A 23,448-nucleotide genomic window follows, 5' to 3' on the forward strand; every position below is an offset into this window, starting at 1 on the left:
TTCTGCCCTCCACAATCCCCTCCTTCCCTCTGGCCATAATTTCTTACACCGTGTAACATCATAACCTCCCATTAACCTTCTGCCCTCCTCACCTACCATCTGCCCTTCCCCCACCCACTGGCAGTCCTCCCCAGCCTGGGACCTTGCCTTCTCCTTCCTCCCAAGTCTCCTTCCCTACCTAGTCTTCTGCCTCTCACATCCTTCCTCGTTGTGCCCTCCTCTCCATGTGTCCTTCTCTCCAGCCTTCTCCTCTCCAGCCTCTTGGCCCCTTCCTCACAAAGTCTCCCCATCCCTTCTCAGCTCCCAACTGTCCTTTCAGCCTATGCCTCCGTCTCAGCCTTCTTTCTGCCTTCACTCAGCCCTGCTCTTTGTCCCCAACCCAGCCTCATACCCTCCACGACACCTGCCTTCCTCATCATGGGCCGTCCTCATGAGCCCCCACCATTCTCTTCACTCTGCTATGTTCCTTCTCAGCCTCCCGCCATGTTCCCTACCCTTCTGCCCTAGCCCAGATACCCATTCCCCCCTCCAGCCTGTTGTGCACCCCAAATCCTTCTGTCCTCCCCAGTCTTATGAACCCACATGTTTCTTGTCCAGCTTACCTTTTCTCTGTCTTCTGTGTTGCACACCAGACACCACCTTCTCTTAACAGTATGGCCGTCGGTCCTGGCCCTTTGCCCTCCCTAGCATATGTCCCTTAGCTCTGCCTGCCTTTTTCTCAGCCTCCTACAGACTCTGAGCCAGCTGCTCAGTCTAACAGATTCATATGGTCTTCTGACCCTTCTGACCTGGCTCGGGCACTGTATTCCTGAGTCTTTGGCTCTCTTCCTCAGTCTCCCAACCTTCCTCTGTGCCTCTGGCCCTCTTTCTAAACCTTCTGTCCTCCCCCAGATACCTGTCTCATCCCTGACTTCCTCTTTAGCCTCCTACCTGCCTCTCTAGCCTTTAGGCCCACTCTATGACCCTCCTGCCCTCCTCACAGTGCAACCTTTCCTTGAGCCTCCTGCCCCTTTTTTTAGCGACTTTTGCATGGACCATCCTCGTATCATTCCCCACCCTACCATCCCCCGGCCTGTTGCCACCCTTCCCAGAATCCTACACCCCCTGAGCTTCCTACCTTCTACTCTTCTGCTCGCCTCCCCAGCCTTCAGTCATTCCTACCTGACCTCCTACTGTCCCCATGAGACTCCTGAGTATCTGCTCAGCTTTTTGTCTTTCTCCTGAGCCCTCTATGTTCCCAAGGTCTACAGTACCCCCTGGAGCCTCCTGTCCTGCTGTACAGCACCCAGGAGTCTCCTGTCCTGCTCCTGAGGCTTCTACCCTACCACAAAAACTTCCTGACTTTCTCTAGTCTCCCACAGTGCATTTGAGCCTGTCACCTTTCCTGCCCTCCTGGGTGCCCTTTTCCCAGCCCCCACAAGGGAGTCTCTCACAGTCTTGCTGTCTGACCTCCCCCAGCCTCCTCCACACTGAGCCTCCTGCCCTCTTGCTAAGTCCCACCTCACCTCAGCCCTAGGGCTTCTGGCTTCTCTGGTAACCCCTCAGAATGGAGTTCTGAGAGAACAGAGGTAAAGTCGTGAGAGAAAAGCAGGCATCCAGCTCCAGCTTGTGGCAGGTGGTTCATTTTGTCATGAGTTCCTCGCATGCTCCCGGCCAGACAGCAGTAAGGACTTTACCACCTACCTGCTCTTGCAGATGGATCTCTGGGCTGCACAGAGTGGCCTGCAGAACGTTCTTGCATTTCCCCTTTCTCTTCAGGCTCAATTTGAATTAAACACATTGAGTCCAGGCCCTGGAATGAAAGAGAAGCATTTGCTTCAGCTTCTTTCTCTGAACACTGGATGAGAACAACTGGAACATCCTGGGCCTGGCTCTACTGTTGCCCACTTGGTGTGGGGGGAGCAGAGGGTGGTTGTCCTGTCAAGGGTGGTCTAGGAGGAGGCTCTGAAGCTGCAGTTTCCCTGATCAGCTCTCTGGATGCCCCCCGCTGGGCTTGGACAGTGCTGTCCAGCACCCACCCACTTCCCCACACTAGGTACGGTATGGCATCCTAGAAAAACAGGAGGCATCCAGGCAGTATTTGGTGTACTGAACTGGAGGATTTTCTTTTAACTTTGAGACACTACAACATGTGTCAACATCAGAAACAGCATCTCTGACCAGAGAGTGCTGGCAGCGCAGAGTTCATCACACATGGAAATGTACGGCCATCTGGGTCCAGTCTATGAGCTGATTGAAGCTCTTCTGCTTGCAATACAGACAGCAAGGAGATAAAGTGCATCACGACCCCATCACACAGCCAGGGCACCGTGGAGGAAGAAAAGTAACAAAGGGGCAGAGAAAGCAGAGGCTCACAGACTACTCAGGGCCAGAATGGAACACAAACACAAAGCAGAGTCCTGGTTCTACCCACATCTACTGGCCCAGAGTCCAGTCCATTGCCAGTGCCTCTGACCTCACACTATAGCCCATGCCTGGACATGAGCAGGGAGGGGCTTCCTGGAGCAGGAGGTCTAAGAAGGCAGGGCCTCCATCTCCATACTCATTTCTCCCAGTAGGTCAAGGTCCTTATTCTACAGGAAGCCCAGTATACCTGTGAAGCTCCTCCTCAATCGTGCAATCTGCAGTGTAAACACGTTCACAGACATGTACTTATACACACACAAAGTGCTCAGTGAAACTTGGCAGAAGAGAGTATCGATCCTGAACTTTGGGAAACAGCAGGGGGGCATGTAGTAGCCACCATTCAGTCTGTGTACCTGAAACGAGAGATATGGAGATCTTCCTCTGGGTCCTTGACTCTTAGTGGGCACCCAGGCCACGCTGTCCCTGGGGCCGCCTGGCGTCTTGGAGGTTTCCATCCTGAGAACCAGATACATGGACCTTGAGCTATCGCTGCCAGAAGAACTGAGGGAAATAGGAGATGGGTGTCCCTTCGGTCATTCCTGGTCATTTGGGCACCCCACCCAAAGCCCCCTGTACTGTCCTAACCGCATCGGTATGATATCCCATGTGATTCCAGGGATGGAGCCCTAAGGCTGAGAACACAGAGACGGGGTGGTGCCAAAGCTCTCAACATCTTCACTTTTCTGGTAGCAGCCCGATCCTAGGAACCACAATGCCATCATCACCAGCTCAGAGGTCTGCATCACAGAACTGCTCAGGAGCCCATGGTAAGCTCTAGAGAGGTGGGACATTTGGCTCTGTTGAGAGGAAATGGCTTACCAGGGGGTTGAGATTCTATTACTAGGTCCTCCACCACAGCTATTTCTGTCTTCAACATGACTTTCCATAGCACACTCCAAGGAAAGGCAGATGCCCAGCTTCCCTAACCAACGGTCTCTCTTTCTCCCTAGGTGCCCTGGCAACTCTCTACTCCCCCCCCCCCCAACACCGACCTTCCAGGTCGTGAAGAAGACTGCAGAAGGGGTGGGGGAATGAAGGTCCAGGGCAGGCTGAGCCCCCCCCTCTTCTGTGTGTAACAAGAGCAAACCAAGCCCGGTACTTGAGCCCCATTGTATTCATGAGATGAGGGAATATGTCTCCCTCACCGTGTTGCTAGGAGATATCAGTGCCCGAGGTACACTGGCATCTTTTCTATGGCGGGGCCAGAAGCCTAAGCAACCCCACCACTCTCTAGGCCTCTACCAGAAAGGCCCTTCCTCTTCTAGGCAGGTTCTTCACTCAGCTGCTCCCCGGGCTGGTCAGGAACAGAAGCAGGCATCTCTACATAGGGATCCGTCTTGAAATGATCAGAGAAGGGAGCCATCACCCAGAAGACCAAGGCTTGAAAAAAAAGCCTTCAGAGTTGGCTTCCTGTGCACTCTGCTTCTCCACCCTATCCCGACAGCAGATGCTTGCTGCTGGATCCTTCCCACTTCCCCAGATCCTGGGGCACACAGCTGCCAGGCTGCTCATGGCTGGAAGATGGGCTTCTGGGTCTCACCAGTGTCATCGCAGGTGCTTCTGGGCAGACAGGGAGGATGGGAGAAGCAGGCTGTGGGGAAAAGAGACGATTGTAACCTGTTCTTTTCTGTCTGCAGATGCAGAGGGCCTCAGGAATGCCCCAGACTGGGTTAGGGGAGCAAGAGGGAGAGCAGGAGGAGCAGGCAGAGGACAGTCCCCTGCCCCATCCCCAAGAGTGCAGGAGGCAGTCTGGAGAAGGGCTGCACAGAGCTGCAGAGACTACCCTTGGGCCTGCATGGACAGACCTGAGGTTTGGTTCAGAAAAGAACTGTCCATTTTATCTGACCACCTGACATAGGGAGACCGATGGACAAATATTTACTCTTCTAGCACCTTCCTGGGGGCTCACTAGCCCAGTTCACTCTGTCATTCGGGGTTCAGGTTACATCTTAGGAGGCTTCTAAAAAAAGAGGGGGTAGAGAGAGAGAGAGAACTTGAGGCCTGGAAGATGGGAGGGGCTCCCTGTCTGTGTGTTGGTGATGAGCTGACCCTCCAAGATGTCATAGCCACCCAATACCCTATCATGGGACCACCACCAGGGACACGGGAGAGCCTTGCCTACCTTTTCAGTTTCTAAGCTTGGCTATGCAGCAAGTGTGCCATGGCGTATTCCCTTATTTCCACAAACGAGTTATACCCACCAGACCCCATTCCAACCTGTTCGTGCCTACCTTCCTGCACAGGGCCTGGTAAATCCTGCGGTAGCACCCCCTCTTTCAGGTTTTCCCTCTTTCTGGTCAATCGGAGGCAACAGGTTTGCCAGACTCTGATGATTCTCTGGATGCCGCGGAAAATGACTAGGCTGTTAAGTTTTTTTGTTTTGTTTTGTTTTTTGTTTTATGTGGTATGGGATGCAGTACTGTGGCCCTCCGCGGAGGCCTAAAATGGAGGGACCCAAGCAGTTCCGTCTGCACCCTCCCCCCCCCGCGGTCTCTAGGCACTGAGCGGCCCCACGGTCCTTCATGCGTGGCGCGGGGGTGGCGTGGATGGCGTGGGTGGCGTTCTCCACCAGGGGCCGCCGTTGTGGCTGGCGATGGCTCACTCGATCCGCACCTGCAGGCGGAGGTTGAGCATCTCCGAGGCCACCATATAAAAGTAGGGGAAGTTTACACACAGCCGCCAGGCCAGGTCGAAAAAGGTGAGCAGCGTGCGCGTGAGCCCCTTGCAGAAAGCGCTGTAGGGGCCGCGCACCGCCGCCCAACGGGACAATCGCATTGCCAGGCCGAATTGGGCCGCAGCCGCAGCTGCAGCCGACAGGGCCGCAGTCACCGCCATCGGCCTGGCTCACTCTCTCACCTGCCACAAAGCCAGCCCAGGGCGTCACCCGGAACCATCCCACGCTGTAGGTAGCTGTGCCCTCGGGCTCCCGGGTCCCTGCAGCACCCAGTGCTCCACCTACCACCCTGCAGCCTCAGTTGCTTCTGGCCTTCCCGCCAGACCCGCCGCTTCTAGGCTCCGCCCCCTCGCCGCAGGCTCTGGGATGATTGAGGTGGAGACCCTGCAGCAGGCTCACAAACTAGCCTCAGAGGTGGGTTAAATGCCCAGCCCCCCCCCCCCCCCCCCCCCGCACTCTGAGACCAAGGCCTGGACAACCCTGCCTCTCGTTCCTAATGGCAAGGTCTCTATTGAGCCCAGGCCCCCTCACTAGACCACTGTGATCCAGCCCCACACAGTATGAGTTCATCTTCACCTCCTTCCTGGTTGCTCAGTGCTTATTCCTGAGGACCAAGTGAATTAGAAAGTGCTAGTGCCAGAGTTCGCTCCTCTGAATCCCCTAGGATAATGGAGGTTTAGTAGGTTTCAACCACTTTGCTAATGTTGTACGGAAACCATATCCAGAAGCCCCTGCCTATGCACACCTTCATCCTTCTTCCCCAGTTTCCTCAGGATTATGTGGCCAACCAAAACCACGCACCTTTCTTGAATTCAAATAGAACTGTAACTGTACCATGGAGTGCTACGAAACCTATATTCATGTATTATTTTCTATTATATTTACTGGTGCTGTGTATTTCTGTTTGCAAATTCCAACATAGCCTGTGGATTTCTAAGAATGCCCCCTTTAAACTGTTTATCCTGGTTACTAAGCAAGTTTGTCTTGAATTTACATTTGCTCCTTGTTTATGACCCCTGACACAGTAGTGTGCTTCGATGCCCTTATTTTTTTCACCTGGCTTTATGATATGTAAACTAAACTAAACCAAGCTAGACCAAATACCATGAAAGCCCTACATATTTAATGAAGCAAGAAATCCTCAGGCTTCTGTATGGTTATAAATTTAAAAGCAGTCACCTTATTGCCTTTTAAGATTTTACAAGGAAGTTATACCTGAGTATTCCTCTCAAAATGCCTGTTCACCATCACGTCCCTTCCTGAACAACTGCTTGCGGGGACCAGAACATTCACATATATTTGGATCATTGTCCTTTTTTTCTTGGTCGAGATTTTTGTTGTTGTTGTTTTGCTTTTTAAGGGAAACTTGAAACATTAAAGAGATAGTACAGCAGGACAGATCCACCATCCACGCTCCTGTCTGTTCCAAAACACATCATGACTACAGTCTTTGAGAGTTAAGGGTAAATATGGACAGTTATGGGAAAAAAGATTAGAATTTGTGAAAAACGGATCTGCCCTTAAAATGTCAAAATAATAATGTCCTTCTTTGAAGAAAATATTAAAGTGAGTAAAAAATAAGGATGAGTAGAATGGACTTTCTTCTGGGTTTTTAAAAGTTTATTTATTTTATGTATGTGCATAGGTGCACACCTGTGTGAGTTTATCAGGCATCGGGCATGTGCCTAGTGCCAATGGAGGCATGCTGATGGAGGCCAGAGGATGTGAATGCACTGATGTGGGTTCTTGGAATCAAACCTGGGTCCTCATGAAGATCAGTAAGCATTCTTAACTGCTGAACTTTTTCTCCAGCCCCCTTAATGTGTTTTCAAAATTAAATTTGAGAGTGAAAAACCTCAAAAAGTAAATGCCAGCTAATGTAATGCTCTCCTTCTGCAGCTAAAATACTTAGAAATGTGTTTTTAAAAAGAGGTTAAACAGACCTAAAAAGAGTGATACTTCTATATTGCTGGGAATGATTTAAAATGCCAATGCTAGCAGAGTGCGAGAAGTTAATATGTAGATTGTAATACCTGTAGCGGACACTGAAATTGACTATATTAAATGCATTAGACAGCAGTACAGATAAATAACAATGAAAATTTAGAAGTATTCATGTAATCCACAGTAGGGGAAGAAAATAGGAACAGGAGAAAGAAACAGAATTAAGAGACAAAGATACATTAATATGTCTTAGTTAAATCCTATCAATACTCATTTAAATTTTGTTTTTGAGACAGGGTCTCACTGTGCAGTCCTGGCTGACCTGCAATTATCTATGAGAACCAGGCTGCTCTCAAACTAGGAAAAATGCCCCTGTCTCCTGAGTGCTAGGATAAAAGGTGTACCCCCACCGTGCTCTAAACAGATCAATTAGAAGACCGAGATTATCAGAGTAGATTAAAAACTCATTTCAAAATGTTTTAAGTAACTTGAAATATTTACTTAACACAGCATAGTTAACAATTAGCCAAGAAATTGAAAAAATATAAAGTATTCAACAATTCATGAAGGGATAAACAATGTGTGGTCCCCATATACCATAAAATATTCAGTTATTAAAAAAACAAACACGAGTATAGCAGGTGGTCATTAAATAAGGACAAGTACAATAAAATTTCAATAAACAAATCTTTAGAAAATCCACCCTAACTAGAATAAAACATCAAATATCTTTCAAAAATGTTATGCTTCAAAGAAGACAGACAAGCTTTGCAGTCACATTGTGTCCCATGAATTTTTAACTCCACTGGCCCAATGCTTCACTGCCCTATTCTGCCCAACAATTTAGGAGTGGTTGTTTAGTAAAATTCAGTTTGCCCTAAGGCTGGAGCTTCAAGGGAAAGCAAAGCAAACACCTGCAGAGCTTACAGGCAGAAAGCACACATGCTTCAGTGAGATTAAATTTGTGGTAGAAAGGGACTTGTCGCTAAATAAAAAAAAAAGTATTTTACTTCTCAAAGGTATAATGAAAGGAACCGTAATGAAAACCAGTGATAACTCTAAAAGAGCTTTGTTTATGATGGACCTTATAGTCTGTCTTCCAAGATTCAACCAAATCAAATAAACCAAGCCTAGTAACATTAAAAGCAATAGCCTCAACCAATGTATGATTCAATTCCCTTATAGTTCATATTCTATTTTCTCTTTCTCAGACCTTACAAACACTGATTTGTATTTCAATAGGATTTATTTATTATAGAACTTTCTTTATACACTAAAAATTAAATCATAAGGGAACATGTGATTAATACACTGCTCCATTTTTAAAAATCATTATACATCCAAGCATGCCGGAAAATACTTTTAACCTCAGTATTCAGGAAGCGGAGGCAGACAGAACTTGGTGAATTCCAGGCCAGGAGGGTGGTCTATACAGACTGTCTTAAAAAATAAAAATAAAAATAGTTTTTAGATGGTTTTGACTGCTGTGGGCCATCATCACTGCTTTCTGTCTGTACAATACCTGCTCTTCCCTTAATTTGCAATTTTAAGAGAGCAGTTATGAATGGAAAGCTGTATATTATGTCCTGTTGTTACACATTTTTTCTCATCTTGGAGAAGTGGTTAATAATAAAGAACTGCTCTCTTTTCCCTTCATTTCCTTTCTCAGTAAGAGGGTGTCCGTTTGTTGCCCAAATGCCAAATTTGTATTTTTGATACCCTTACTGCCAAACCTAATGACCTGAGTTCAATCCCAAGGACCCTCATGGTGGGAGAAAATCAGCTTCTGCAGGTTAGGTCATCCTCTGACCTCCACAGGCACGCAGTATGCACACACATATGTGCATGCAGATGCACTAAATAAATGGATAAATAAAGTTTAAAAGAATGAAGAAATATCAGATTGAGAGCTCATGATACCTTGCTTACCTTTATCTCCTTGGTGTTAAAAAAACAAACCCTGGCAGAGCCCCTACAAAACTCCCTATGAAATTGTCTGTGATGTAAGCAGCTACGGCGCCTGTTAGGCCACTCGTCAAAGTGCCCCCCAAAACCCAAGGGACAGGACTTCTGGCAGCAATTGTAAGCGTGGGCACCAAGCACTCAGGGATAACATGATTTTTTTAAATTACTATTTATTCATGTATGTGTGTGTGTGTGTGTGTGTGTGTGAGTGCAAGGATATATATGTATGTATGTATGTATGTATATATGTGTGTATATATATATATATGTATAGTAGTGAAATCATCAGAGCATGCGATCACCCTACATTTAGCTTTCTGAGAAACAGTCTAAGGGGAAGAAGAGTTGCTTTAGCTGCTGTGCCATTTAAACAAGCTCAGTCACAATATGTGAGCACTGTAACTGCTTTATAACCTGCCAGCACTTGCTATTGCTTACCTTTTGAAAAATCATAAACACTAATGTAGATATGATACAGCCATCAGTGTAGTTAAGTTTTTTTGTTTGTTTGGGGTTTTTTGTTTTGGTGCTTTGTTTTGTTTTCATTTGGGGGTTTTTGTTTTTTGAAACAAGGTTTCTCTGTGTAACAGCCCTTAGTGTCCTGGAACTCACTCTGTAGACCAGGCTGGCCTCAAACTCACAGAGATCTGCCTGCCTCTACCTCTTGAGTGCTGGGATTAAAAGTGTGCACCACCACCGCCTGGAGCTTTATTAATTTTTATGGCTGACTATGTTTGACACACATGGCATATTTGGAATGAAAAAAAATATATTTATATACAGAAAACGCAGGCCACATAGTGGTGATGCAGCTCTTGAATTCAAGCAGTAGGGAGGCAGAGACAGGTGGATCTCTGCGCTCATGGCCAGCCTGGTCTACAGCGTTCCAGGACAGCCAGGGCTCCACAGAAAAACCTTTCTCAAAAACAAACAAACAAACAAAAATACAAAAGAAGGAAAAGAAAACCCGGCAATACACATTTAACTCAGTTTAGTGGCAAGTTCCTTAGCCACAGATGTGGGACCCAGAAAGTCAGAGCTCACTCTGTCACTTATTGTAAATGGTCCTCAGAACCTCCACCAGCTTAACCTCTCAAGTCAATTTGTGTTAAAGGCAGTGGTGGTGCATGTCTTCCTGTTCCTGTGGACCAGCTGCCCCTGCCTGGCCTTCCTCTTGAGGATGCAATAGGGACCCCCATCTTGTGACATCAGGAAGGCAGGAAGAGCACCAGCTCTATGGTGGTTCTGTGTAATCTAACCTGGAGTTGTAGGTGAGCGTGAGCAGAAGGGTAACTGTTTGATAGTCTGGTTAATTCCAATAGGCAATTTTTGGACACTTATAAAAGAGAACCCTAACCCCATAAAGGCTCCCTCTATCAAGATATCTCTTTCTTTCTTCTCCTCTGTCCCTCCCCCAACTCAACCATCCAGTTCCCTCATGCTCTCCTCCCTTGCCCTTCCCTCTCTCCCCAAGCTCCCAATTTACTCAGGAGATCTTATCTATTTCCCCTTCCCAGGTGCATCTGTGCATCTTTCTCTTAGGGTCTTCTTTGTTACCTAGCTTCTCAGGGGTTGTGGAATGTAGCCTGGTTATCCTTTTCCTCATTCCAGAGATTTTTTTTAGTTCCATCCATATTATGGGGTTAGGGAGAAACCTGGTGCTAGGGAAATTCCCAGGAATACACAAGGATGATTTCAGCTAAGACTCCAAGCAATAGTGGAGAGAGTGCCTGAACTGTCTTTCCCCTGTAATCAGATTGATGACTACCTTATCATCCTAGAACCTTCATCCAGCAACTGATGGAAGCAGATGCAGAGATCCACAGCTAAGCACTGAGTCCAGCTCTTGGAGCTGAATGGAAGAGAGGGAGGAGAGATTATATGAGCAAAGGGCTCAAGATCATGATGGGGAAACCCACAGAGACAGCTGACCTGAGCTCATTGCCTCTGAACTGACAGTTGGGGAACCCTAACAGCATGGGACTGAACTGGGCCCTCTGAATGTCAGTGACAGTTCTGTGGCTTGGGTGGTCTCTGGGGCCACTAACAGTGGGAACAAAATTTATCCCTAGTGCATGAACTGGGTTTTTGGAGCCCATTCCCTATGGAGGGATACCTTGCTCAGCCTAGATACAGGGGGAGGGGTTTGATCCTGCCTCAACTGCAGTGGAGGACTTTGTTGACTCCCCATGGGAGGCCTCACCCTTTCTGAGGAGTGGATGGGAGTTGGGTGGGGGGAGGAAAGTAAGGGGAGCAAGAGGAGGGGAGGGAGAGGGAATTATGGTTGGTGTGTAAAATGAAAAAAAAAATAAATTAAAAACAAGAAATAGAAAGTGCTAGTAATTACAAAGGCAGTATTACCATAGACTATTATAAACTCAAGTAGTATTCAATTTGTAATTTTTATGACAAGAAATTAAAAAATAGTTAAAATGCAAAAATTCTTCACATATGAAATCTAAATGGCCTAATAGAAATTTCTAATTGAAAGTTTGACTTAAATATATCCCCAAATATATCCCAGGTCATCTGCCCTGCTCCACACTGTTCTAAACAGCACTAATTTGCACCCAGTGAAATTGGATGAGAGTCGTTGTTAACAACACCCCCCCCCACACACACACACACAAAAGAAGAGAACCAACCCTTTGCCACTGCAGCTGAATGTAGCATGGCCATCTGACAAAGCAGATGAGGTCTCTTTTGAGCAGCATGTCCTGTCCAAAGCCAAAAGTTCTTAGGGGATTTTTCCCCCTCAAATGGAGGATTCTCCATTTTTTTTTTGCCTCCTAAGTATTCATATCAGCAGAGGCTGGTCCCACCTTTCCCCTTAGCGGCCTTGCCTTTCATCACACTGCTTGGCTGGGGAGAGAGGCACATGAAAAATTTTATTTATCCATTCACCCACTGAAATAGATTCCCAGTGTAATTCTATTGCCTTATTCTTGCTTTTGTTTCCAGGGATTCCGGAGTTCTAGTCGGGAAACTATTGCTTCTTTTAACATTTTGGAGCAGCAACTTGTTGCTGTAAACAAGAAGCAATGCTTGCTCCCTGGATTTTCTTCTTGTAAAAATGGTCCAATAGGATACGGTAGCTCATGCTTGTAATCCCAGCATTCAGGAAGCTGAGGCATCCTTTAATTCCAGCACTCAGGAGGCAGAGGCAGGCAGATCTCTGAGTTCAAGGCCAGCCTGGTCTACAGAGTGAGTCACAGGACAGTCAGGGTTATTACAAAGAGAAACCCTGTCTCGAAAAGCCCACAAAAGAAAAAAAATTTAAAAAAAAAGAAAGCTGAGACAAGATTACCACGAGTTTGAGGCAGCCTGGGTTAGAATAAAAATCTTATCTCAAAAACAAAACTACAATAACAAGCCATGAAAATGTGTACGGGTGGAGGCCATTTTGGATTGACTACTAGATCCCAACTCTATGCGATGGATAAGCTGTGAAGTCCCACCTTCCTACTTCCTATGACTCGTGGCCTTCATTGTGTAATCTACACTCCTATTGGCTGGTTGAGCAGGCTTACTGGCGTTCCACACGCTCCACACGTGGCAGTGTTGCCCCAGTGAGAGCCTAGAGCCGGTGTTCAAAGCACAGAAGGAGAATAGCCTCTGCGCGAGCTGCTGTGAATTCTCCCGGGAGACAGAACTAGACAAGCGAAGCCTCACTCCTGGAACCGCTTGGTACTCAAGCTTCCTCAGACATAAAACAACAACTATGCACCGGGTAATTTCCAAATTTCGTGCCTTCTTTCAGAGGAAAGCAGACTCCGAGGAAGAGAGAGAGGAGAAGCAGAGGCTCTTGGAAGGTATTGCACTAATTCTTACCCCAAAGAGACCTTCTCTTAGAGAAGTGTTCCTTCTTGCTTTGGAGACTGAAGAACTTAGAAAACCTCTCCCTGGTTTGGTAGCACCATCTTATTGCAGTAGGGCATCCCCAGATCCTTGTGCTATGCCCTCCTACGCCATGCCCTCCTATGCTACCTGCCGGATACCACTCATGCATTGACTCATTCTAGAACTTTCTTGCCCAAAGTAATGACAAAAGGCAAAGAGAAAATAATGACCAATAAAAGCAAAATCATGGTGACTCTAGAGATGGCCCAGCGGTTAAGAGCATTTTTAGTTCTCAGATGACCCACATTCAGTTCCCAGCACCCATATTTTTGCTCACTATGGCCTCGAACTCTAGTCCTTGGAAATCTGAAGCATTCTGCCCTCCTCCGAGGACTCGTGGTCCATATATATACACTCAGGCTCGTGCGCGTGTACGCGCATACTCACGCTCAAACACACACACAATTTTTCTTTTAAAAAAATCTTTAAAATAAAAAGGACAAAGTATAACAAAAGACAAAGAAGGCAGAGGAGCCACTACAATATACCTGAGGAGCTATTGGCGGTTGATAGCTGCTGGGAAAGGAAGAGCCAGTTTTCTCTAAGGATGTGACCACTGGTAGGTTGACCACACTCCAAGGCAAGCACTAGATTGAAGATTATTTGGGAAGGACAAATTAGACTTGATGGGCTGAAAGAAAGACGGGGAGACTACTAAATTGGGTAACTAGGGGGGGTGAATCTGGGAGGAACTGGAGCACGTGGGGTGGATCAACAGGCTCAAAATGTATTGCAGGAAATTCTTAAATAACTAGTAAATAATTTTTAGACAAAAAGCAGTTAGGAAATGAAAAAGTAGGGGTGGGAGAGGGGAGGTGTCTGTGCCCAATGTTTGCATTTATCTGCATTCTTTTGGGGACGTTTTGAACCTTTTGAGATCAGGTCTCCCTGTGTAAGCCAGTTTACCATCAACTCCCAACTTTCCCTGCTTTAGTTGGCCGTGGGTCACAGGAAGATTCCTTTTGTAGTTACAGTAGTAGTAAATCTTCTACTTCGGTGGTGATTTTACTTTATCCTAAAAAAAAAAAACTCTTTTTATATGTGTCCGAGTGCAGTTGTGCAACAGCACATGTCAGGAGGTCAGAGGTCAACTTTTAGAACTTTCAGGAGTCTGTTCTCTCTTCCCATTTTGTGGGATCAAGGAATCAAATCCAGGTATCAGGCCTGAGGACAAGGGCCTCTACCCCATGAGCCGTTGTGACAGCCCATTAGTTTTGTTGTCTTTACTGAGCACATGTCTGTGTCTATGACTTAGCTTTCTGTTCCTGGGATCAATTGCCCGAGACAAGTTAACTGAGAGGAAGAAAGGTTTCTTGTGGCTCCTACTTTCGGAGTGTTCAGTCGGTGGTTGCTTGGCTGTGTTTCTGGAATTCTGGCAAGACAGAACATCCTAGTGGGAAAAACGTAGGGGAGGAGAGCTGCTCAACTCAGTGCAGGCAAGAAGGAGAGAAAAAGATCAATTTCATCGCAAAGCCCTTCATCCTCAATCCATCAAGCTATATGAATTCATACATAGAATTACTCAGCTAATGAGGTCAGGGCCTTCTTAACCCAAAGGCTTCCCTTCAGAACACTGATCACTGTGATCAGAACACAAACCACTTTTGTTTTCTGAGACAGGGTGTTTCTGTGTGGTCCTGGTTGTCCTAGAACTTGCTTTGTAGACCAGGCTGGCCTTAAACTCAGCACTCGCCTGTCTCTGCCTCCCAAGTGCTGGGTTTAAAGGCATGCGACATCACAGCCTGGCAGGGACTAAGCTTTTAATATGTTAGCTTGTAGATGACAATTAAAACCAACCTATAACAAAAACCAAGCAAATGAATCATGTATCTGTGACCATTAAGAAGATAGGAACCAAAGTTTACTTACTAACTTTGTATCCCTAAATGTATGCCCTGGAGTCTGCCACTGATCACCTGTCCAAGGGATTATTTTAAAGGTACGTATTTCATCAGTGAGAGTCCAGGAAATCGTGAGAAGTGACTGGGATGAATGGTATCTCTCCCTGCTCAGAACGATATCCATTCTAATTAGTCAGCTACAATGTATGCTCAAAGATTCTGGCCTTAAGGCCTGAAAATCTCATTACTATTCACAAGCGTATTAACAAAAGAAGCTGTGGTATCATCCTATCCATGCCACAGACATTCAGGTAGGCAAACAGCTGGCCCACAAACTAGCCATGTACACTCTTCTAGGCTTAGATGGCTGTTTCCCACAACTTTCTCTGCTAGGGTTTATTTGTAGTATGTGTTTGAACTTGAGAATAATTTATATATTTTTTTCTCTCTTCATCGTTTAGGTGCTGGCATGTTCCAAACAATGAAGGAAGTTGCAACAGGGTCCTGCAGTGGCTCTGGTTACCCTAATGAACACATCCTCAATGCTGGTGTCATGGTGGGCAAGGAACTTCTGAAAGTTAAGCACAAAGGTCCTAAAGCTGTGGAAATAGATGAGATCATTCGCGGATTGAATGCCATCACAGTAAGAGTTGTATCTTCCAGGGACTGTCTTGTGTCTGAGTTCTTTCACCCTAGCCTCTATTCATTCAGCCGCTTTTGAGTAGACATGTTGAAGTGTATGGAAACTGAAATCTAACTTAGAGGATTGTATGGAACATCTGATCTATTTAGAAAAGTATAAATTACATTATCTATTCCTCAGTATTTAACAATAATTATTAGAATTTATATTATCTTGTAACCTCCTCCTATAATGCAAATAACGGATATGTGTTATTTGATAAGTAGTTATGAGGCGAAAAGATATGTACTATAATCATTTTTTTAAAAAATAGTTTTATTGAAGTATAATTTACTTACCATGGAGCTCTCCAAGTTTCAAACATTTTTAGATTTATGAAATCTGGATCTAGCACCCCAGTTCAGATACTTATCATTTAAATCTGTATATGCAAATTAGGCTTATTATTAGTGTCCTAATTGATGCCAGCAGCAGCAGAATGCGCGACTCCCTATTTGCCAGGGCTGGCAAGAGTGACTGAAGTATTCCCAATCCTTGAAATTTTTAGCCATCTAAGAAGTGAAACACCAGCCAGGATTCCACACGTGGAATGGCTCTCTGTTGGTTTGGAGACAGGGCACTGAGAGGTGGGAGGGTACACTGGACATTCACATAGCTATGGGAGCCTGCTGCTTCTTTTATGGATAAAACTGAATGAATAAATTGGTATGGGCAGCTGGAGTTGGAGATTATGTAGAGGGTGAAACTAGGGTTTTCAGAATTGGAAACATGAAAATGAATTTATGTGAATCAATCTTTCATTCATTTATTGCCCCCAAACCAAATTTAATCAACCCTATAAATCAGGAACACCACAATTTCAGTTACTCCTTTGCAGTGCGTTATGCCTGTAGCTATATCTGGAGGACGAAAAGACTTTTAGACCTTACTAAAGTGCCATGAGCTGCCGTGACAGTAAGAAGCCGGGAACTAACTAACTCCATGAAGTGCTTGTACGAACATGGAGACCTGAACCAGCACCCACTTAAAAGCTGGCCGCCCCAGCATGACCTTTAGTCCCAGTGCTGAAGCAGAGACAGGGGAGTTCCTGGAGCCTGCTGGCCAACCAGTCTAGGTAGTCCTGGCATTCCGGTTTGGTGAAAGAGCCTACCTTGAACAATAAGGTGGAGAACAATTGAAGATTCCAGTGTGGGCCTCTGACGTCTGCACATACAGGCATGAACATCTCTCAACCACTGCTTCATCTACACACACACACACACACACACACACACACACACACAAACACACACACACACACCACACACACACACACACACACACACACAAACACACACACACACACCACACATTTTACAAGGGTAGGATAAACCAACAGTTTCATTTTCTAGACAGTCACATTTGAACGTGAATTCAACCACCCTTACATACCTTTTCTTAGGAACATAGGAACAAAAGTCTACTCACTCCAGTTAGTGCACTAAAGACAGACCAAAGAAATGACTCTGGCCAAGTCTAACTTGGCTATGTAGTGAGCTTATTGGAGTCTTATATGGGGTTTAATTATAGGACAACAGGTGACTTAAAGTCAACTCTGTCACCAAAAAGTGTACCCCACCATTGGTGATGACTTCGGAAAGCTGCATCCCTGGAATTCAAAGGAAATAGCTACTACATACGGGTCATTTACAATAAGACTAAGGTGGGGAGAGGGGCTATAGTCGGAATGTATTTTATGAGAAAAGAATAAATAAAAATTTAAAAAGAAAAAATAAATAAGGAAACTATAAAAATGTCATTAAAATAAACCAGCATGGGAGAAGAACTACTGAGACTCTCTTAACCCAAGCACAAAATGTCCCATAGGCCAAGACTGTTCAGGTACAAGTTCATGCAGGTAGCCTCGGTCCTTCTCCCAGTTCCTTCCATGCCCCAGGGAACGCTTCAGGAGGCAGGACAAGCCCAACCAGGCGCATTCTGGCCAATCTGCATCATAAACTGTTGCCCCAGGTTGAAGACAGCAGCTTGAGCTCTGGGTGAAGCCTGAGGCTGGGGGTTAGAGGAGGCAGGAGTGAGGAGTAGGGCAGTGTGGGTCTGTGCTGTGGCGTCCTCTTCCTTGTTCAGAAGCCCCAGTAAGAAGAGCAAGGCGCCCATGTTCGCAAGGTTACAGCCTGGTTTGCTGCCCCAAGTCACACAAGCATGCTTGAGAGCCTAGACTGTTGTTGGCCCTACTTGGCTCACTGGCACAGCCTTGGCACAGCCTCCTTGGTTGCTTCCCGACAGCATTGCCTGCTTTTCTTCTTCCCTTCAGCATGGCGTCACTCTGCACCAGGCACCCAGTGGCTCTGTAGGCTTCAGGAGCCACAGAAGATGTGAGAGCAAGACCTAAGTTAGATCAGGAAACAACAAAGCCCAGGGCCACTAGATGCTCTTACCATGGGCCAGCAGCTGTGGGGGGGCTCTCGCTGGAAAGTTTTGAGCTTGAAATTCTGCTCCTGAGTGCTTATCTTACGTGTATATATTAGGCAAATGGGTAGTGTATTGGATTATAAACTGCATGTCCAATTGTGTGGAATGGAGCCACCAAATTATAGCACTTCCTTTTTGTGGGATGCCAAGTTATCTTTTAAAAAGTTAGTAAACTGACTTATTTGTGCTCGTTTGGTTATATATTTATTACATGTGTGTAATGTATTCTCCTGTAAAATAGTGCATAGGTAAATAATCTCGAATAAAGGCGGTCTGAGTGTTATAGTTCAGGGAAGAAAGGTACAGACCGCTACACATGTAAAACTGACATCCTTTAGTAGCTGACAGTGGAGGGCAGGCCCTTGCCGTAAAGAACTCCTGGCACCGAAGCTCAGGGGTACAGAGTTTATAAAGGCAAAAAACCCACAATGACATTATTGTCAGGTATAGGCTGGGGGAACTTGGTTATATTAGTTTTGGTTATGCATTCAGTGTGCAATTTGGTTACCCATCCAGGCTATGGTGAAGGTCATGGAAAATCCCTAATGTGTGGCTAAGGCTGATGTGACTGTTCAGGGCATTAGGGACTGAAAATTGCCTACACAGACACAAAATGAAGCCATGGTAAGATGTTATTTTGGTCATTTCATGAGAGCACGGCCAGCGGTTATTGCATAGGAAACAGACTTAACGAATTATCTGTTATTTTTCTTGCTTTTGTACTCTTTTTTACATTTTATATGTTGAACATAAATTATTTTTGTAATGACAAAAGCAAAACATCAGATAAAGATGATTGCAATTCGAAGAAATAAAGATTAGATGCCCCCATTTTTCTTTAGATACGGCCCCAACTTAACTGTGATTTTTAGACCCTACAGCCTTGGTTGCTTTCTTCGCTCTCATATTAAACTCGGCCTGACCATGCTTAGCTTCCAAGATCACATGAGACTGATAGTATTTAGGGTGGCATATGGCCACTAGATTTATTTTTCTCAAATATACCTTGGCATTCTTTTGTCTCCCTAGATGCTCTGGTCTGGAATCTTAGCATTTATCCCCTCCCCCTTTTCTGTATTGATGCTGGCTTATCGATTGTAGTCAATGTGGCATTCAAAAGCAAGATGCTAATGATAGAAGCTAAAGATCACTTGTGGGAGTGTGTAGCAACTCTCTGTATTTTCTTCTCAACTCTCCTAACTGGCTCTAAAACTACAGTAAAAATGATTGGAAGCTCAAACATTATTTCATCAACACATTTCAATTATGTGTCAATTGTCAACATTATTTGAATTATTGAACAGATTTTCAGGTTAAAATTTAGATTTTTTTTTAAACTTGAGTTTCTTTGAAATAACCATTTTTATTTCATTTGTTTGTTTACTTACTTTCCAGGTGGGTGCTTACTGTCGTGGCCATGATGAACCACCAGAACGTCACATGACAGTTTCACTTGACTGTATTAAGTCTCTAATGGATGGTGTTGATCCTATCAATCACGATCTGTCCTTCTCTCTCGACATTGTCTGTAAAGGTACACTTCGTCTTTTTATTTATTTACTTATTTGTTTTTGTTTTATTTTTTTGAGACAGGATTTCTTTGTGTAGCCCTGGCTGTCCTGGAACTTGTTCTGTAGACCAGGCTGGCTTGAACTCATGGAGATCTGCCTGTCTCTGCCTCCTGCTTGTTGGAATTAAAGGCATGAACCACATTTTTAAATTTAAAATTAGGTGTCTATTTTAAGTATTATTAATTGGGTTCCAGGTGAAATTTGAAATATGCTAATTTGATGAGAGGGTTTTGTATTACATCTACTACTGCTGTATACTTGGATTTTGGGGTGGATTGAACTTAGAGCTCCATGCTTGTGAGGCAAGGTCTCTACCACTGAGCTACATTCCCAGTTCTCTTCTTGGCTCTTATCAGTGTCACTTCAATATTTGAAGAAATATCTCATATTATATGTTTTTTTATGTTTTCATTTGTTTGGGTATACTAATATTTGTGCAGCTGTTTTATTTATGTAGGTATATAAATAGAATTTCTATTCTAACACTATTACATGAATGAAAAAATATTTCATAATAATTTGAGTGCTTGAAAATAGCGCTTTGCCTTTCCATATGTGTGCATGTGTGTGTGCATTCAGTGTTGAAGTCCACTTGTATTTATCTGATATAACACTCTATTGTTTTATATCTAGAGCAATGACATGTTAATTTAAAGAGACTAATAAACTTCAATTTGGTTCAAAAGAGAGTTCTAGATATTGAGGGCAGAGGACAAAATATGGAAGACTTCATTAAACCTTTCTTATAAAGAGCTCATAGTGTCATTGGGAGAGATTGACACGTGACTCCATCAAAATAGCCTGATGCAAAGAAACAGTGGGCAAAGCCGTAGGAATGGGAGTGATGGCAACATGAGAGGAAACAGACTGGTCTGTGCGCTGTTTAAGCTGCACTTTACACCCCGCCCAACTAGTGTCTCTGCCTTTAATGATTAAGTTGGAGAACCAAGAAGAAGTGAAAACTAGCAGTTTGCTGCATAATGAAATGTAAATCTAATGAAATGGAAACCTGATGTCTTTATTATTATAGGGCTTCCCCTCACCTTGAGATAGTGACTTCCTCTATTGCCTAGTTTTGTCTCAAACTGCTAGACTCATGCCATCTTCCTGCATCAGCTTTCCAGGTACCAGGCTGGGCTTTGAAAGATGAATGGAAGGAAAATAGACCATACCCACTGTAGCTTAATCAGGTGCCCTTTAGTTTGGAGAAAAAGAATGACATTGTCCCAGTACACAAAGCCACTTTCTACTTTACTTTTCTTGGCTGTAAGAACCTGATCTTGGTTGTTATGTCAGGAACCCTCTCACGATGACTGCTTGGTAGTGTCTGGGATTTTATGACATGTTTCCTCAGAAATTCCCAGTTTTCAGAGGAAAGGGCCCCTGTGATTGCTGAGCTCCAAAGACAATTAATTGGCCTGTCCCTTTGCCCATCAACAACAGGAAGGATGTGAGGAACACTCTTTTCAAAGTGGAAGGGCTTGGACATGTTTGTAGTGCAAAGAATATGGCTAAAGGTGCTGAAGAGAGCAGGAAGAGAGGATAGGGTTAAGTCCCTGAGCTATAAATAGAGGACAGGTCCCAAGGCATAGGTGCAGAGACTTACCTCTGCGAAATAGAGTTAGTCATAGTAGCAGACTTCTCTAGGGTAAGAAAGACAGTGGCTAAAAAAGAAGTATTGCTGATCCCTAGCACTGGAAACAAGTCCTAAATGACCCAGTCACTTAGATAGAAAATTGTCAGAATAAGTACTATTAAATGAATACTACGAAACCCAGGGAAAATGGCTAAGAGTTCTGTTTATTATTATTATTATTATTGCTATCTTATTATCTGTGTGCTGCTAGATAATAATCAAATCACATACTAAGTAAGCTACGGCCTCAGTAATTTCTTTAATGAGACACCAAAAGAAGTAAAAGAAAAACCATGTTCTTTTGTCCTATACTGAGTAACAAGTATGTCATTTCCTTCCTGTTCATTAGACAGACACTTCACTACCTCACTTTGTTTCAGTACTGTTTTCGTTTTTATCTTTTAAATGTTGCATGTGTGCGTGTGTTGCCTGCATGTATGTATATGCCGCTGCTTGAATGTCTGGTGTCTACAGAGGCCCTGGAACTGCAATTACAGGCAGCTATAGGCTACATGAGGTTACTGAACACAGAACATCTGCAAGAACAGCAAGTACATCAGGGTGGTGGTGGCGCACGTCTTGAGTCCCAACACTTGGGAGGCAGAGGTAGGCAGATTTCTGTGAGTTCGAGGTCAGCCTGGTCAACAGAGTGAGTTCCAGGACAGCCAGGGTCACACAGAGAAACCCATTCTTTAAAAAAAAAAAAAGACAGAAAGAAAATAGAAAAGTACTTTTAACCACAGAACCATCTCTTAGCCCTTACCCTTTACAAAAAAATTGTGTCTATTTTTATTTATGTGTACGTGTGTATCTGTGTACACCACGTGTTGTGTGGGTGCCTGCAGAGAGACCAGAAGAATGCATAGACAAGCCACAGGTGGCTGTGGGTACTGGAAGCTGAACCTGAGTCCCTTGCAACATTAGTAAAATATCTGGACCATTCTCCAGCCCTGGGGTTTTAAATGTTAAAAATGTACTTTACATGTAATAGAAACTGTGTCCGGGATTACAGCATAGTGCATGGTGAAATGTCAGATTCCCTTGAATAAAGGCACCCTCCAACTTGATTTTCTCCCATGACTGTTACAGATTTTGAACCTTATAAGGGTGACCTGGTAGAAATTGAGTTTTCGGAACAGGGAGACCCACTGAGCAGAAAGGCCATCTCGGTGAAGCCTCTGAAACACTATCATTTAAACAAGGTAGTTCACATACTGTACTTGCCTTTGGGGCTGCCTCTCTTTCATTTAGTGGTCACTTTTGCTGCTCAGGATTATACTACAAGTGTTAGGAGACCTAAAATAAAAGCCTTGCCAAAATGAACTTATTTTCTTATTCAAAGTACTGGAATTCTAAAAGGAAATGACGAGAATAATGTAGTTCTTATGATGAAGTTTGAAGTTTATGTAGCCTACCTGGGAGGCGTCACAATGTGGTAAAGACCATCAAAACCAAAAGTCAGTCATCAGGTTTCTTGGAATTGTTAAGAAAAGTGAGCGGTGTGTCCTTTAAACTCCTGAGCAGTATGTGGGTATGATATGGGTAGTAAAAACCGAAAACAAGTTGGCTTGCACTCATTTTGTACCAGAGGAAAAATGAAGGAATGTGCTTCTAGTGCAGGTGACGAGGTAGGGGGAAAATGATAGTCTACTTAACAACACATTCCTTTCCCACTCTTTTCTTTTCGAGCAGTTAGCCTTAACGGGAAGTTAGCAGTCATTGTGGGTAATCTTTAGAACCAAATTCCCTCAGCAGAGACCTGGTTCTCATCCTCAGGGACTGTTTGCATTGCTGTGAGGTTGGATCTGGACAGGGGTGTGCCTACATAGCACCTGAATGATGCTGTTGTGTAGAATAGGGTGCAAATGTGTGCTGGGGTGAACGGATCTGCTGGTTAGAGCCAGACAGAAAAGGGGCAGACTCTGACCATGAATTGCGGTTTCCCACACTCATTGGTACTGTTTTTTTCATCCCAGGTTTGCATTACCAGAGCAGACGGGCGAACTGGGGTGTTAGAAGATACCATCTTTTTCACCTTCGATTCTCTGAAACTTCCTTCTGGATATGTGCCTCAACGAGATGATATTGTCAGTGTGGTTGCAGTACAGAGCATTCAATCCCCCTATTACTGGAGAGCAATCACAATGACCCCAGTACAAGTATCATAGGAACCAAGCCTTTGTATTTCTTCACCATTACTTCTATGGCTGAGGGGCCTGGTTTAATGCAATAGTTTGAATTATTAAGCCAAAATATATGTTCAATATGTTTTTACTTGGAAACACCCTGATGATTTTGTTGGAAGTATGGACTCACTTAAGAAGGTGCCTGATCTATTCAGAGACATCCCCAAACTGGCTTTTGTCTGTAGCAAAGGAACAACACTTCCTATTAGGTCA

The 23,448-nt window shown here is 44.6% G+C and overlaps 2 protein-coding genes across 3 annotated transcripts in view; one reads left to right on the forward strand and one right to left on the reverse strand.

Annotated features, from left to right (window-relative positions):
* The window catches only part of LOC142840721 (small integral membrane protein 10-like protein 2A), a 228,756-nt gene extending 223,357 nt beyond the window's left edge, over nucleotides 1–5,399 (reverse strand). The window contains exons 1-4 of one of the 2 annotated variants that reach the window (XM_075957310.1): nucleotides 4,638–5,399; nucleotides 4,212–4,366; nucleotides 2,760–3,997; nucleotides 2,390–2,621 (exon numbers count right to left, since the gene is read on the reverse strand). In XM_075957310.1, the coding sequence (XP_075813425.1) occupies nucleotides 5,005–5,241 (237 nt within the window). In that variant the 5' untranslated portion in view covers nucleotides 5,242–5,399 and the 3' untranslated portion in view covers nucleotides 2,390–2,621; nucleotides 2,760–3,997; nucleotides 4,212–4,366; nucleotides 4,638–5,004. Of the gene's footprint in view, nucleotides 1–2,389; nucleotides 2,622–2,759; nucleotides 3,998–4,211; nucleotides 4,367–4,637 lie in introns of those variants that run through there. The other variant, XR_012908959.1, reaches the window with a different exon arrangement.
* Nucleotides 5,400–12,710: 7,311 nt separating this feature from the next.
* LOC142841639 (cancer/testis antigen 55-like) lies at nucleotides 12,711–23,217 on the forward strand. The gene is made up of 5 exons (XM_075958543.1): nucleotides 12,711–12,801; nucleotides 15,192–15,373; nucleotides 19,238–19,376; nucleotides 22,139–22,251; nucleotides 23,026–23,217. Exons 1-5 carry the CDS (start codon nucleotides 12,711–12,713, stop codon nucleotides 23,215–23,217), a joined length of 717 nt encoding a protein of 238 aa, XP_075814658.1.
* The last annotated feature ends 231 nt before the right edge of the window (nucleotides 23,218–23,448 follow it).

The sequence above is a fragment of the Microtus pennsylvanicus genome, chromosome X (assembly GCF_037038515.1).
Source record: "Microtus pennsylvanicus isolate mMicPen1 chromosome X, mMicPen1.hap1, whole genome shotgun sequence".
Taxonomy (NCBI): domain Eukaryota; kingdom Metazoa; phylum Chordata; class Mammalia; order Rodentia; family Cricetidae; genus Microtus; species Microtus pennsylvanicus.